This window comes from Cebus imitator, unplaced genomic scaffold, assembly GCF_001604975.1.
Source record: "Cebus imitator isolate Cc_AM_T3 unplaced genomic scaffold, Cebus_imitator-1.0 Scaffold309, whole genome shotgun sequence".
Classification (NCBI taxonomy): Eukaryota; Metazoa; Chordata; class Mammalia; order Primates; family Cebidae; genus Cebus; species Cebus imitator.
Window position 1 is genome coordinate 753,627 of NW_016107624.1, and position 15,528 is coordinate 769,154.

The 15,528-nt window shown below is 37.8% G+C and overlaps 1 protein-coding gene across 1 annotated transcript in view; it reads right to left on the reverse strand.

Annotated features, from left to right (window-relative positions):
• MEGF9 (multiple EGF like domains 9) overlaps nt 1-15,528 on the reverse strand; it is a 107,032-nt gene that overhangs the window by 10,759 nt on the left and 80,745 nt on the right. Inside the window, 2 exon segments of the mRNA XM_017503291.2 lie at nt 1,358-1,501; nt 10,129-10,268. Coding sequence (XP_017358780.1) covers nt 1,358-1,501; nt 10,129-10,268 — 284 coding nt within the window.

A 15,528-nucleotide genomic window follows, 5' to 3' on the forward strand; every position in this document is an offset into this window, starting at 1 on the left:
TGGGATTACAGGCACGCACCACCATGCCCAGCTAATTTTTTGTAGTTTTAGTAGAGACGGGGTTTCACCATGTTGACCAGGATGGTCTCGATCTCTTGACCTCGTGATCCACCCGCCTCGGCCTCCCAAAGTGCTGGGATTACAGGCTTGAGCCACCGCGCCCGGCCACTGTATGACTTCCTTTATATGAAATGTTCAGAATAGGCAAATCCATAGGGCAGAAAAAGTAGATTAATGGTTGCCTAAGGCCAGAGGAAAAGGGAGTGATTGCTGACAGTTATAGGATTGTTTTTTAGGTTCTTTTTGTTGAAGTAGGTGATGAAAATTTCTAAAATTGATTGTGATCATGGTTGCACAACTTTGAGACTATGTACTAGAAAACACTGAATTTCGCATCTTAAATAAATTGTATGAAATGTGAATTATAGCTCTGTTGTTGTTTTGAGACAGAGTCTCGCTCTGTCACCCGGGCTGGATTGCAGTGGCACGATCTCAGCTCACTGTAACCTCCACCTCCTGGGTTCAAGCGATTCTACTGCCTCAGCTTCCCGAGTACAGTAGCTGGAATTACAGGCACATGCTACCACACCTGACTAATTTTTGTATTTTTAGTAGAGATGGGGTTTTACCATGTTGGTCAGGTTGGTCTCAAACTCCTGACCTCATGATCCACCTGCCTTGGCCTCCCGAAGCACTGGGATTACAGACATGAGCCACTGCGCCTGGCCAAAGCTGTTATTTAAACAGGCAGGGAGAAAGGAAGGAAGGGAGGAAAGAATTCAAACCTGCACCACCCAGCTAAGCTGCTTCCAAAATCCTAGTAGAAAATATGTGACATAATGAAGGCTTATTGTTTTAAGCCACTAAATTTTAGGGTCATAGGTTACGTAGCAATAGATAACTAATAAATACATCAGGATTAAAAGAGTCAACTATATTTGTAAGACTGCCATATATACGCAATTAGTCAACATTATCTGGTATTGGTCTAGGAAGAACTAATTAGTGAATGTTACCTTGAAACAGGTGAGCAAAAGTTGCTCAGTCTTGAAGTTCCTGTATTAACTCATTATGCTGCTTTTTAGACACTTTAAGTCTCATTCATATATATATATATATATATATAAATGTATATAAATATAAATGTACATATATACATATACATATATATACATACACACACATACATATACATATTAGATTATAAATTCCTAGAAAGGAAAACTTTTGCTGTTTCTATAATTCCCTTTCACCTATAGCATCCAGAACTTTATTCATCAATGCAATTTATACCTATTGATAACTGATTCACTGATTATTTTTTCCTCTGACATGAAGAGTTAGAGAAAAGCCTTACTTATTGAACAACTGCCTGTAGATGTCACTGCTGAACAAGGGCAGCGAAGACATTCTTTAGTGGCATCAGGACTCTGATAAAATCCTTCTTTACATTCTTCACAGTGATTTCCTTTGCTATTTTCCTGGCAGTTTAAACAAGCACCTAAAAGAAGAGAATTATTTTTTAAAGTTAAAGATGTACCTTGAAAGCCCAGTAACTTTCAAAAATCATGCCTGCAACAAAAAGATTATAAGAAAAAGAAAAATTGGGATTGGATAGAGTTGATTTCTACCCCACCTGATTTCTATACTGGCCATGTCTATGAATTGTGTCCCCTACTAGATTGTAAACTCCTTAGGGAAAGGTGGGATACAGGATTAGTGGCTCAATAAACTCTTGTTGGTTGATCTGACTACATACCAAAAGTAGGCCAACTATGTGCCAAGAAAAAAATTAAAACAATCCAAATGCATATTAATAGAAGAATAGATAAATTGTGGCATTTTCGTAAGTAAACTAATCATATATGCATGAACATGCATAAATCTTTTTTGTTTTAGAGACGGGGCCTCCCAAGTAGCTGGGACTATAGGAGCATGCCATTATACCCAGTTAATTTAAAAATTCTTTCTAGAGACGGGATTTCACTGTGTTGCCCAGGCTGATCTTGAACTCCTAGTCTTGAGTGATTCTCCTGTGTTGGCCTCCCAAAGTTTTGGCATAAGCCATTAGATTAGCCACCCAGCCTAAATCTGAAAAAGAACTTTGGTTGACGGCCAGGCAAGGTGACTCATGCCTATAATTCCAACACTTTGGGAGGCCGAGGCAGGCAGATCACGAGGTCAGGAGTTCAAGACCGGCCTGACCAAAATGGTGAAAGCCTGTCTCTACTAAAAATACAAAAATTAGCCAGGCGAGATGGTGCACACATGTAATTCCAGCTACACAGGAAGCTGAAGAAGGAGAATTGCTTGAACCTGGGAGGCAGAGGTTGCAGAGAACCAAGATTGCGCCACCATACTCCAGCCTGGATGACAGAGTGAGAAAAGCAAATTGGAGAATAACACATACAGAAAGAGAATGCTTATTAAATTTTAAAAACCACATTGAGTGCACTAACTAAATGGTTACAGAATACACTAACCAGATGGATATAAACATGAGGTTAAAAAAAGTGATTCTCCTGCCTCAGCCTCCCGAGTAGCTAGGATTACAGATATACGTCAGCACGCCCAGCTAATTTTTGTATTTTAGTAGAGACAGGGTTTCACTATGTTGGCTAGGCTGGTCTTGAACTCCTGACCTCAAGTGATCCGCTTGACTAGGCCTCCCAAAGTATAAATCTCAATTCTCAACTGACTACAGCAAAATTCCCCCATGAAAGATATCCTCAAAATTTGTTATATGAATACTTAACATTAAATTAAATCAAACTTGTATATAAATATCAACACTTTTTTTTTTTTTTTTTTTTTTAGGACGGAGTTTTGCTCTTGTTACCCAGGCTGGAGTGCAATGGCGCGATCTTGGCTCACCGCAACCTCCGCCTCCTGGGTTCAGGCAATTCTCCTACCTCAGCCTCCTGAGTAGCTGGGATTACAGGCACGCGCCACCATGCCCAGCTAATTTTTTGTATTTTTAGTAGAGACGGGTTTTCACCGTGTTGACCAGGATGGTCTCGATCTCTCGACCTCGTGATCCACCCGCCTCGGCCTCCCAAAGTGCTGGGATTACAGGCTTGAGCCACCGCGCCCGGCCCATATCAACACTTTAAATCATGTAATTTTTAAGGCCTGATAGTGTTAATGATATTTTTCACATATATAACAAAGTAGTATATATTCATGCTGTGGTAGACACTTTAGGTACTGGCTTCTTTCCAGATCTTTTTATATCGTGATCTCTCTTTAGCTATGTATCTTTGCGACAATAAAAACAGCTGAAAAATACATACTAGAAAACTGGAGTTTTGCTCTAAAAATAAAACAATTTTAATTTTCACTTTTTTTCTTTTGATCTGTGTCTTCTTGCATAAAACAATTTTAAAAGTTAAATTGTTCCTCAGGTTGGACATGTCAAAATGTGCATAATGTGTGAAATATGTCTACTTGCTCCCCCCTATTAAAAATGTACAATACAAAAAGTGCTAAGCTTTAATATAAAAATACTGGAAAAAAAAAGCTAAAGGTTCTGCAATAAATTTTGGATGTTTGGGGTAAGATGCAGTCCAATAATAAGTCCTTTGTGCATAACTGATGTAACAAGAAAAGGCCACGTTGCTACTCTTTAAAAAATATATATGTATGTGTGTGTGTGTGTGTGTGTGTGTGTGTATGTGTGTGTGTGTATACATATATATAACTTACATGATAAACAATGCTATCTCAAAAGTAAAAATGAAAGCAAGTATAAAATTTAGCCCAGGACAGCGGCTCACATCTGTAATCCCAGCACTTTGGAAGGTCAAGGCAGGTGAATCACTTGAGCCCCAGAGTTTGAGACCAGCCGGGGCAACAGGGCAAAACCTTGTCTCTATGAAAAATACAAAAATTAGCTGGGTGTGGTGGTGCATGCCTATAGTCCCAGCTACTTGGGAGGCTGAGGTGGGAGGATCACTTGAGTCTGGGAGGTTGAGGCTACAGTGAGCTATGATTATGCTGCTGCACTGCAGCCTGGAAGACAGAGCGAGACCCTGTCTCAGAAGAAAAAAATAATAAATTAAAAAGAATAAAATTCATCGGTTCTTAAATATCCATCACTGCTACATTGCTTTAAGGTGCATGCACCTGAAGTACAACTATAGAGAAAGAAAATAAATTAAAGATAGGCCAGACATAAATAACCAACGTGTTAACAATAGCTGTGAGAGGCAATAGGCCTTCCAGTGTTTTCACCCATCTAGTCTTCAAATTGTCTCCAGTATACATGCCTCACTTTTATTTTTATTATCTTGATTTTTCTTATTGTAAAATAGGACGCTGTAAAATATATACACTTTGTAAAATATTGCAAGAACACAAGCAATTTGAAACACTTCATATACATATTTAAGAATTATTTATTTTTACAATAAAAATAAAGACCATAACGTTTAAAATCTATACGCAGTAGGAACTAATGATGTGAATTTGCTTCTTTAATAGCTTACAGCTCCTCTGTGAGAAGCAACATAGCATTAAAAAAAATGGTATGGGATTTAATGTCAAATTTGTATTCCATTCCCAGCTGAACTTCTCACGAACTGCATTAACTTAAGCAAACAGCTTCTCTGATTTTCACTTTCCTAATCTGTAAAATGGGATAATAATTCTTTGACTAATGATTTTAATAAAATGTGAGCATTTCAAAGGGTGAAAGGCTATTCCACATGACATAATGTTTTCTCTTTATGTCTTAATTTCCTCATCTGTAAATTTTAAAAGCTGAACTAGATGAAATCTAAGGTATCCTTTACATCTAAAATCTAAGGATCTTTCTTTTATGATAAATAATATATAAAAATAAGCTGAAGTTTAACATTGTTCATTATGCTCTGCCTGGAACCCCCAAAATATAACAATACTGGCCTAAAACTCATATTCCCACATTATCATTGCTGAAAGATGCCCAAAGGGTGGATCAGAAGAAAATGGCACGAGTGTTTCCTGAATATGATTTTTTCATGCTCCTTGACTAAGCATCTCAAAAATCTTTGTAGAGATAACCAAGAAAACAACTAGTCAAAGAAAGGAATGTAGGGCTCCTTTCCAGCCAAATTAAGGGACAAAACTTTGAAAACATACATTGTTACCTACAAAAAGACCTTTCCTTATTCCTTTATTTTACTATTTCATCCTTTTCATATAAACTTGTCTGAAATACAGTAATGTACTTTGTTGGAGGAAGAAATGCCTTACGCTCTTCATAGAACAAAAGGCAAGCTTTAACCTGTCAAACTGAAAGAAGGCCAATACGGAGCCCGGGTTAACAAGGGAAAGTAACAGGGCATAAGGTCAGAGAGAAAGTGAGGGCCCAGAAAATATAAAACTAGATAGACCACAGAGAGATGTCTGAATTTTATTTCAAAAGGAATGAGAAGCCATTGGAGAGCTTAAGCATGAAAATCACATGATCTGGTTTTACATTTTACAAGATCGCTCTGGTTGTTATATGGAGACTAACTGTGGTGGGGTGGGGATCAGAGAATAGGGAGAGAAGAGAGGAGTCTGAAAGACGAGATGAGACCGTACCAAAGAAGTTCAAAGAGATGACAGTTGTTTGGGCAAGGATGATGTGACAAAGTCATGAACAGTGGTCAGATTCAGGGTATGTTTTGAAGATAGGGCTAATGGAACATACTGACGGACTGGATATTTGCAGTAAGAAAAAGGAGAAAAACCAAATATGACTACTAGGTTTTAGGACTGAGCAACTGAGTAAACTGGATAGAGCAGGCTTAGCTTACAAAGTTGGAAAAAATGTTGTTTTGGTTGTGTTAGGTTTATAATGCCAATTAAAACATTCAACTGAAGACGTCAAGTGGATATTTGACTGTTGGATATTTGAGTGTGGAATCAAGGGAGAAATGAAAATCTGATAATAAGCACATACATAGACAACATTTAAATTAAATTCAGGGTTAAGGGGGGAAATGAGCTAAAACAAACAAACAAATACAAATTAAATCCAGGGGACTGAATGAGACCGCTTAGGGAGAAAGCATAAATGGAGAAGACAAACTTGACAAGCTCTGAGCCCAGAGGCACTCGAGTTTTTTTAGTTGAGCTGAAGAAGATGTAGTAGAACTGATAAGAAGGAAATGTTGGTTAAGTTGCACAAAAACCAGGAAAGCACGATACTCTGAAGTGAGTATCATTGGGGAGTAGAGGATTGGTCAACTCAGTCAAGCTGCCCAGGTCGTTTCTCATCATGGGACACTATGAATATGTAAAGATACACTGGATTGTCAAAGGAAGTATGTTATATGAACATAAAGTTCTAGTTTAAAAATAATATCCCCACCTCCATTTTAAAAGAAACGTGCTCAATAAAGAAAATCTAGAAAAATACAGGAGTAGAAAGGAGGAAAAAAAAAATGATCTATTCAGATTTTTAGGCCAGGCTCAGTGGCTCAAGCGTGTAATCCCAGAATTTTGGGAGGCCAAGGCAAATCACCTAAGGTCAGGTGGATCACCTAAGGTCAGGAGCTCAAGACCAGCCTGGCCAACATGGTGAAACCCCATCTTTACAAAAAATACAAAAATTAGCCAGGTCTGTGATGGCAGGCACCTGTAATCCCAGCTACTCAGGAGGGTGAGGCAGGAGAATCACTTGAACCTGGGAGGTGGAGGTTACAGTGAGCCAAGATCACCAGCCTGGGTGACAGAGCAAGACTCGGTCTCAAAAAAAACACATATTTTTAGTACTTTTCTTTTTTGTAATCTTTCTTCATTTACAGGGCTTTGGCTTTTGTTTTTTAACTAGTCTAATTATATGGCATGTGTCATTTTATACCTTGCGTCTTTCACTTTCTCATATTGCTGTATATCATTCTTTAAAACGTTTTATAAGAATGTAAGAATAGTTACCCTTTACTGATTACTTGTGATAGGCCAGGTACTATATGAAGGCTGTACAAATGTACTGCATTTAATCTTCACAACAACCCACTAGGCAGTTACTGCTATTATATCAAATTTATAGATGAAGAAACAGATTAAGTAACTTGCCTAAGGTAAGATCAAGATTTGGTTTTCTGTGTTTTTAATAATACATTGTCTAGATAACAGTATTTACTTAATACTCTATTGTGAGAAATTGGTTGTCTACCTTTTTAAAATTGTAATTACACTTTGGTGAGCATCTTTGAACACAAGCTTCTTAAGAATTTAGAATTATTTCCTTAGAATAGATTTCTGGAAATAGAATTACTGGATCAAAGAAGAATTTTTAAGATTTCTAATACTGTCAAATTAATCTCCAAAATGTTTATCCAAATGCATTTTACCACAAAAAAAGAGTACTTTGAAAGTCTACTTTAAGACACAAGGCATAGAAAAACAGCAGAGGGGGTGAAAATAGGACTGTGAAACCATAGTAAGTGGCCACCAGAGGGCAACCTTATCACAGCACTGTTGAAAATAAATTCACCAGAGATAAGAGTGGTTTTATATAAAGTTTGCAGTTTTAAATAAAGTGTTTGCACTCCTTCATATTGGATTCCACTTTCATTATAATTCCAAACAAAGAAACCATTTATTTCTCTCACTACTAGCTGCTTTTAGAAACCATAACCATGAAAGAGTTCTTTTGCCTTAAATTATCTCCAGAGCAAGGACAAGTCAGCACTTACATGACAGTTAAGAGAGCGGCCTCATTGCTGCAAGCAAAATTAAAACTGAGAATCAGCAATGTAGACTGCTTTTTGGTACTGTAAAAGATCTAGGGAGTAATTTAGATCGACTCAGTATGATGAAGCATTCCTGTTGTTACCCAGTATTGAAAATCATCTTTCCTCTGTATGTCTTTCTATTCATTTGTTCATTTATTTGATAAAAATTTAGTTAGCAGTTATTATATACTAAGCCCCAGGCTAGAGATTGTGTATACAATGGTGAAAAAAATCTGATACTGTTCTTTCCCTCATGAGTGAGCAATATGTGACTCATAACCACAAACAAATATACAATTACAAACTGTGAAAAGTGTTATGAAAAAATACAAGTATATGTGAGAACATATAATAGAGAAATTGCCATTGAGCCTACAGCATCAGGAAATGCCTTCTAAAGACGTGGCCTTTAATTAAAGACCCGAGGGAAGAATATGATTTAGTAAGGCAAAGGGATCAAGGATGGAAGTAGAGGTGGATTAGAAAAACCATTCTTGGCAGAAGAAAGATCATATATGAGAACCCTGGGACCAGGGAACATACCTTGTTTTAGAAATAAAAGCCAGTGCGACTGGATCACAGATGTAAAGAAAAAGAACCCTGCTGAAAAAGATAAAACTGGCAAATAGGCAGGGACAAAATTACATAAAAGAAAAAAAAAACACAATTTCTTCTAAATCAATTTGTTTCACTAATAGAATATTCGAATAAAGAATGAGCTTTCAACAGATTTTTCCAGGGTACTTTCAACTTCAAATATTTTGCCACCCTGTTCTCATAAAAACATTTGTACTAGTCAGACTAGTGTGTCCTCATTTTGGGGGCGGGGTGGGGGGAGTTTCCAAGGAAGGATACTTAATCCTTACATTTAGGAAAACTAAAGATCAGAAGTTAATTGGCTTTAGTTCTTAATGGTTTGACTAAATTTACCTAAATGTGGTTTTCTTTGTTTTTATATTGCTTAGGGTTTGCTGAGCTTTCTGAATCTGTGGGCTGATGCCTTTAATCAACTTGGAAAATTCCTGGCCATTTTCTCTTCAGATACCGCTGTGATCCAGTATCTCTTTCATCTCTTTCTGGATCTCTAATTACATTTATGTTAAACTTTTTGATTGTGTCCCACATCTTCCCTGCTCTGTTCTTTCCATTATATTTTCTCAAAATGCTTCAGTTTGGATATTTTTAATTGCACTGTATTCACAGTGAACTTTGTCTTCACTGTGTACAATCTACTGTTAAATTCACGCAATGAGTTAATAATTCACATGTATTTTTCAGTTCTAGTTTTGTTCATTTGATTTTTTAGAGATTCCAATTTCTGTTGAAATTTTGCCCCTCTTCACCTATTTTGCCTGATTTTCCCTCCATTTTATTAAAATACTAATTTTGGTTAAGTCTTTATATGCTAACTCTAACATCTAGATCACCGAAGGGTCTTCTTCCATTGCTCATTTTTTTCTCTTTGGTATTGGTCACATTTTTCTGTCTTTGCATTGTCTAGAATTTTTATTGCATGCTGGACACAGTATATAAAAGAACCAGAGAGGGCTCCCCTTTCATCTGCTGGGTAGATACAATGAGAGAATACTTCAATCCAGTCAGAAGTTGAGGCAGATTGAGGATGGACTGTAATTTTAGTATGAGTTAATCAACTTCTGGTTCATCACTATTTCTTGGTGATGGCCCTGTAAAGCTTTTGACTGACAGCCTAGCAAGCCTGTGTCACCTTAGTCCTAAAAGACTGTGAGAGATTCAGTATTGGCCTTTGGTAGTTTGAGCCTAGGTCCCACTGCATGCACCTTCAGAGTCTGAGAACATCTTGAAGGGGAAATAATTGAATGTCATAGCAGGCCCTCTCTCTCTAAAGGGATTTTGTCTGCTCCACACAAGACTGAAAGATATTTTTTTCTACCTTTCTGGACCAGCCTTCCATCTTCTGCATAGTCAGCTAATATCCTGTGGGAAAGCTGGCCTTGTGTTTAGGGATCCTCTTGTTTCCCACCACCATGCAAGTCTCAAATGACAGCCAAAAACTCTTCTTGTATCTCTTTCCTAAAGAAGAATTCCTTTGCTTGGGTCTAGCTCATTCTTAGCCTATGCTCAGAATCAGCAAATGTCCCCTGGAAAGACAATGGCTGGTGATCATCAATTTACCTATAAAGAGTTCCAACCTTTCTGGAAGTTTAGTTCCTACAGTTCTCCTTGCCTCCATAGCTCTCCAATCAATATGATTTTTGAAATTTATGTACTTTTTCAAGTTTGTCATAGCAGGAGTTTGGCTTGCTATGATCTATTCCATCCTATTTAAAAGATAAAGGCCCTTTCAAACTATTTCAGAAGAATCAATCTATAGCTGAAAGATTTCCAAATGAAAAGAACAGTGGAATAATTACATGAAAAAGCTAAGGAAAGTACATACCTGTGAGGGCATCACAACTGGCAGATCGATTATTGCATTGGCAGGGCAAGCAGCCATTCTTACTAAAGCCATAATAACCATCTTGGCATCGGTCACATGTAGAGCCAATGACACCCACTTTGCACTGGCATTTCCCAGAACTGCAAATAAAAGCAAAGACAATGAATAAAAGTAAATCAGTTTAAAAGTTGTACTGCCTAACATCCCAGAAGGAAAAGAAGGTCCAGTTCATGTAAATCATACACACTTACCATATCTCAAAGCCTTGTGTCCAAAGAAATCACCTATCAAACTCTGTATTGCTATTAAAAGCTGCCTAGTGTATTGCAGAATGCAATTTCTTAGCTAACAAATAATTTTACAGAAAAGGTAAAATGGAGGCATTTGAAAACAGGAGTAATAATTATGATGATGATGATAAAAATAATGAGCTATCATTTATTGAGGGCTTATGTCAATAAATATATTTTTTCTCTAATCCTCAAGGTAATTCTACCTGGTGAGGGTCATAATAGTTATTTTACTACTGAGAGAATTCAGATAAAGTTATTGTCTTCAGCTAGTAAGTAAAGTCTATTCATACAAAGCCAGACTTTTTCCTACCATACTGCCTACTCCTAAGATTGACTGTAAATTGGTACAAGAAATTTGTCTGCCAAATAATTTGATATCCACTTGGGTATCAAGTTTCATTCTGTGGATCCAAAGCATTACAATTCACCATCGATATAGGTCCTGACTCCAGTGATGGTGTTTCTACCCTGTTCAGAATAAATCTTGGTCTCTTTTCTCACCACAAGTAAATTTCAGGTCTTTTTTTTTTTTTTTTTTTGTGAGACGGAGTCTTGCTCTGTCGCCCAGGCTGGAGTGCAGCCGCCTGATCTCGGCTCACCACAACCTCCACCTCCCAGGTTCAAGTGATTCTCCTGCCTCAGCCTCCTGAGTAGCTGGGACTACAGGTGTGTATCACCATGCCTGGCTAATTTTTTTTGTATTTTTAGTAGAGATGGGGTTTCACCTTGTTAGCCAGGATGGTCTCAATCTCCTGACCTCGTGATCCGCCTGCCTCAGCAAAGTGCTGGGATTACAGGTGTGAGCCACTGCGCCTTGCCAAATTTCACGTTTTTAATAAAGGCTGAGAAATCTTATTGCTTGAAGAGAAGCTGCAGCCTAACAAAGTCCAAGGTTCTCAGAGATACAAGCCCAAATATTTTGAGGTTTAACACTTAATTAAAATTTGTACTGATCATAGTATAGAATATGAGCACTGTTTTTAAAAATGCAACAAAAATTTACATTATCTAATTTGTGCTATCAAGCATGAATCTATGAATTATAAGTAATTAAGCAAAGAAGGAAAGAAAAGAAGCCACATACATATACACAGTCTTACACAAGAGTATCCCAAGGTACTTAAAGATCTATCAAAGAAAACCTCTATTCATAAAAAATAAAATTCGGCAATATTTTATGATTCAATAAGAAGGAACCAGTCAATTGAAGCCCCTCTATATGATCAGAAAATTATAAAAAACATGATGTACCTTTCAAAGAATGGTTAACAACACTTCATTAGTGTATTTCCAAGGCTTTAAAAATGTTAATCAAAATATGCTTACTCCTCATTCCTCTAAATACATTATTCAGTATACAAAAGGATAAACAGCTACTTTCAATGATGGTGTTTGCCCAACCCACAACCTACAAGAAAGAGGTATTACTTTCAAACACAAAATCACTTAATAATATTGTATAACCATAATATACCCAATGTTCCCGAAGTAGTTGCTATTCCTAAAGTGGGTTTCCCCATCATAATTCTGCTTGGGGTACAAAAAGACTTTCTCTACGGAGGATCTGCTCCTTAATTGCTGATTAAAAAAAAATCATGAGTGACTTCATGAATCCTGATTAAGTAGTTGTCTGAGTGTACATACTATGCTTTATTTTTTCCTGGGCAATTTTTTTTTTTTTTTTTTTTTTTTGGTAGGGTCTCATTTAGTCCTCCAGAATGCAGTGGCATGATCTCGGCTCACTGCAGCCTTAATCTCCTGGGTTCAGGTGGTCCTTCTGCCTCAGCCCCCCAAGTAGCTAGGACTATAGGTATGCACCACCACACCTGGCTAATTTTTGTATTTTTTGTGGAGACAGGGTTTTGCCCTGTTGCCCAGGCTGGTCTCAAACTCTGGGGCTCAAGTGATTGACCTGCCTTGACCTCCCAAAGTGCTGGGATTACAGGTATAAGACACTGCACGTGACCAGATTTTAAAACAGCAGGGGGAAAAAAAAGGTGCTTTTCTCTTTTAAAAGAAAATATAGGCTGGGCATGGTGGCTTATGCCTTTATTCCAGCACTTTGGGAGGCTGAGGCGGGCAGATCGCCTGAGGTCAGGAGTTTGAGACCAGCCTGGCCAACATAGTGAAAACCCGTCTCTACTAAAAATCCAAAAAAATTAGTTGGGCGTGGTGGTGTGTGCCTGTAATGCCAGCTACTTGGGAGGCTGAGTCAGGAGAATCACTTGAACCTGGGAGGGGGAGGTTGTGGTGAGCCAAGATCGTACCACTGAGCTCCAGCCTGAGCAAGAGAGCAAGACTCCGTCTCAAAAAAAAAAGAAAAAAAAGAAATCACTCAGCAAATATAAAACTTTGCCTGTGTGACTTCTTTCATAGAATAAAGACTTTACAAACTCTCTTTCATGGTCTTTCTCTGTTAAAGACTTGAATGCTTTCTGAAGCAAAGGTCAATGATATAAATGCAATGAAACCAAAAAAGAGAAAAAAAAAACAGGATGTTAACAGACCACTTATGCTTATCCATAGATTTGAAATGAAAGAACAAAATTCCACGCTTCATAACTGGAGAATAAAGGCATAGAACTGGATTTTAAATAAAAATCAGACATCTATATTGTTGAGATCAGCTAACAAAGAATTTAAGATAAAATTTGCTCATCTGTTTTTTGTTTTGTTTTGTTTTTAGATGGATTTTCACACTTCTCGCCCAGGATGGAATTCAATGGTGTGATCTTGGCTCACCAGAACCTCCACTTCTCGAGTTCAAGAGATTCTTCTGCCTCAGCCTCCCAAGTAGCTGGGATTACAGACGCATGCCACCACACCCAGCTAATTTTGTATTTTTAGTAGAGACAGGTTTCTCCATGTTGGTCAGGCTGGTGTCAAACTCCTGACCTCTGGTGATCCACCTACCTCGGCCTCCCAAAGTGCTGGGATTACCAATTTTTTTTTTTTTTGATACAGAGTCTCACTCTGTCACCCACGCTGGAGTGCAATGGCGTGATCTCGACTCACTGCAACCTCCGCCTCCCAGATTCAAGCGATTCTCCTGCCTCAGCCTCCTGAGTAGCTGGGACTACAGGCACATGCCACCACACCTGGCTAATTTTTTGTATTTTAAGTAGAGACAGGGTTTCACTATGTTGGCCAGGCTGGTCTTGAACTCCTGACCTTGTGATTTGCCCAACTTGGCCTCCTAAAGTGCTGGGATTACAGGTGTGAGCCACCATGCCCAGCCTGGTCTCATTTCTTTTTTTTCTTTAATGACGAGTTGCTAGTAAACTATTAAGATAGCACAAAAATTGTATCAGAAAAAAAGAATACAGAATTATAAGCATTGTGGAGCTACGCTGCATTAAATATAACTATGCATACACTACACATTTCTTAAATTACCCCAAATGGGATTCTCAGATTTTCTTGTGGTAGTAATGCTCAGTTATAGAATTTACATACTCATGGGTATGAACAACCCCTGCAAGGTTTTAACACTTTAGAAAAAAGGTATTTTTAAGTGTATATAAATAATAATATATTTTACAAAATTAATACTCATTAGTTTTTTAAAAGAAAATTCGTTGGTGTATCGTCTCAAGATATGGTACATATCTATGTTACATGAGTACAAGCCAAATTATCTTTTTTTTTTTTTTTTTTTTTTTTTGAGACGGAGTTTCGCTCTTGTTACCCAGGCTGGAGTGCAATGGCGCGATCTCGGCTCACTCACCGCAACCTCCGCCTCCTGGGTTCAGGCAATTCTCCTGCCTCAGCCTCCTGAGTAGCTGGGACTACAGGCACGCGCCACCATGCCCAGCTAATTTTTTGTAGTTTTAGTAGAGACGGGGTTTCACCATGTTGACCAGGATGGTCTTGATCTCTTGACCTTGTGATCCACCCACCTCGGCCTCCCACAGTGCTGGGATTACAGGCTTGAGCCACCGCGCCCGGCATGCCAAATTATCTTTTTAAAGATTCTGTTCTGTTTAAGATAAGTGGGTGGAGAAGCTTCAGAATTTTCATTATTTTATAATCACATTGATTAGGTGGAATGGGTATAATATAGAAAAGGAGTATCAGGGTTTATGGAAAGAAAAAAAAAAAAAACAGCCTGAGGAAACAGAGTTTGGTTCATATTCCAGCTCTACTAGTGACTAGCTGGCAAAAAATACTTAGTCTCTCTCAGCTTCTGTATTCTCATTTGTTAAGTGAAGACAATTATACCAACCTTTGTAGGGTTATTGTGAGAATTAAATATTGCATTCACAACAAATTTAGCACAGTGTCTGGCACATACTCAGTACTCAACAATGAAAGCAACTAAGAAGATAATGATCCTAGATCTTAAATACAGTGATCCTAGATCTTAAATATTTTCTGAGAATTCTAAGGAAAGTAGGCCAGAATTCCCAGTAAGCAAAGACAGGGGAAACTAAGTTACTTACTTTTAAAATGTAGATAAGTAATTTTAAATTTTAAAATTCTGTTAATAAAACTAAAAAAAAAAAAGCAAAAAATTAAGGGATAATTACTAGTTTATAGCAAAAATATGGCTAGGAAAAGAGAGCACATTATAAACACATAGTAGAAACAGTTTTTGGGAAAAAAAATTTAATTGTGAAGAGAAAGCATCTGCAAAATCCTACATTGAGTGGAATCAAAGCCAGCTGGACCTGACTTGCTTTTCTACCAACTAGTTAATGATTTATTTATAAATTTTTAAATGTCTTGACATGTTTTTTGTTATCAAGAAAGTCTATTTTCTTCCTAAGATTTACAAGATATAAAGTATGTGTGTATATATATTTTTAGGGATCATATTATCAATTTACACTCACGCAGTTACAGAATAAATTAAAAATTATACATAGTGTTTTGTTTTGTTTTTTTGAAACAGAGTCTTAGGCCGGGCGCGGTGGCTCAAGCCTGTAATCCCAGCACTTTGGGAGGCCGAGGCGGGTGGATCACGAGGTCAAGAGATCGAGACCATCCTGGTCAACATGGTGAAACCCCGTCTCTACTAAAAATACAAAAACATTAGCTGGGCATGGTGGCGCGTGCCTGTAATCCCAGCTACTCAGGAGGCTGAGGCAGGAGAATTGCCTGAACC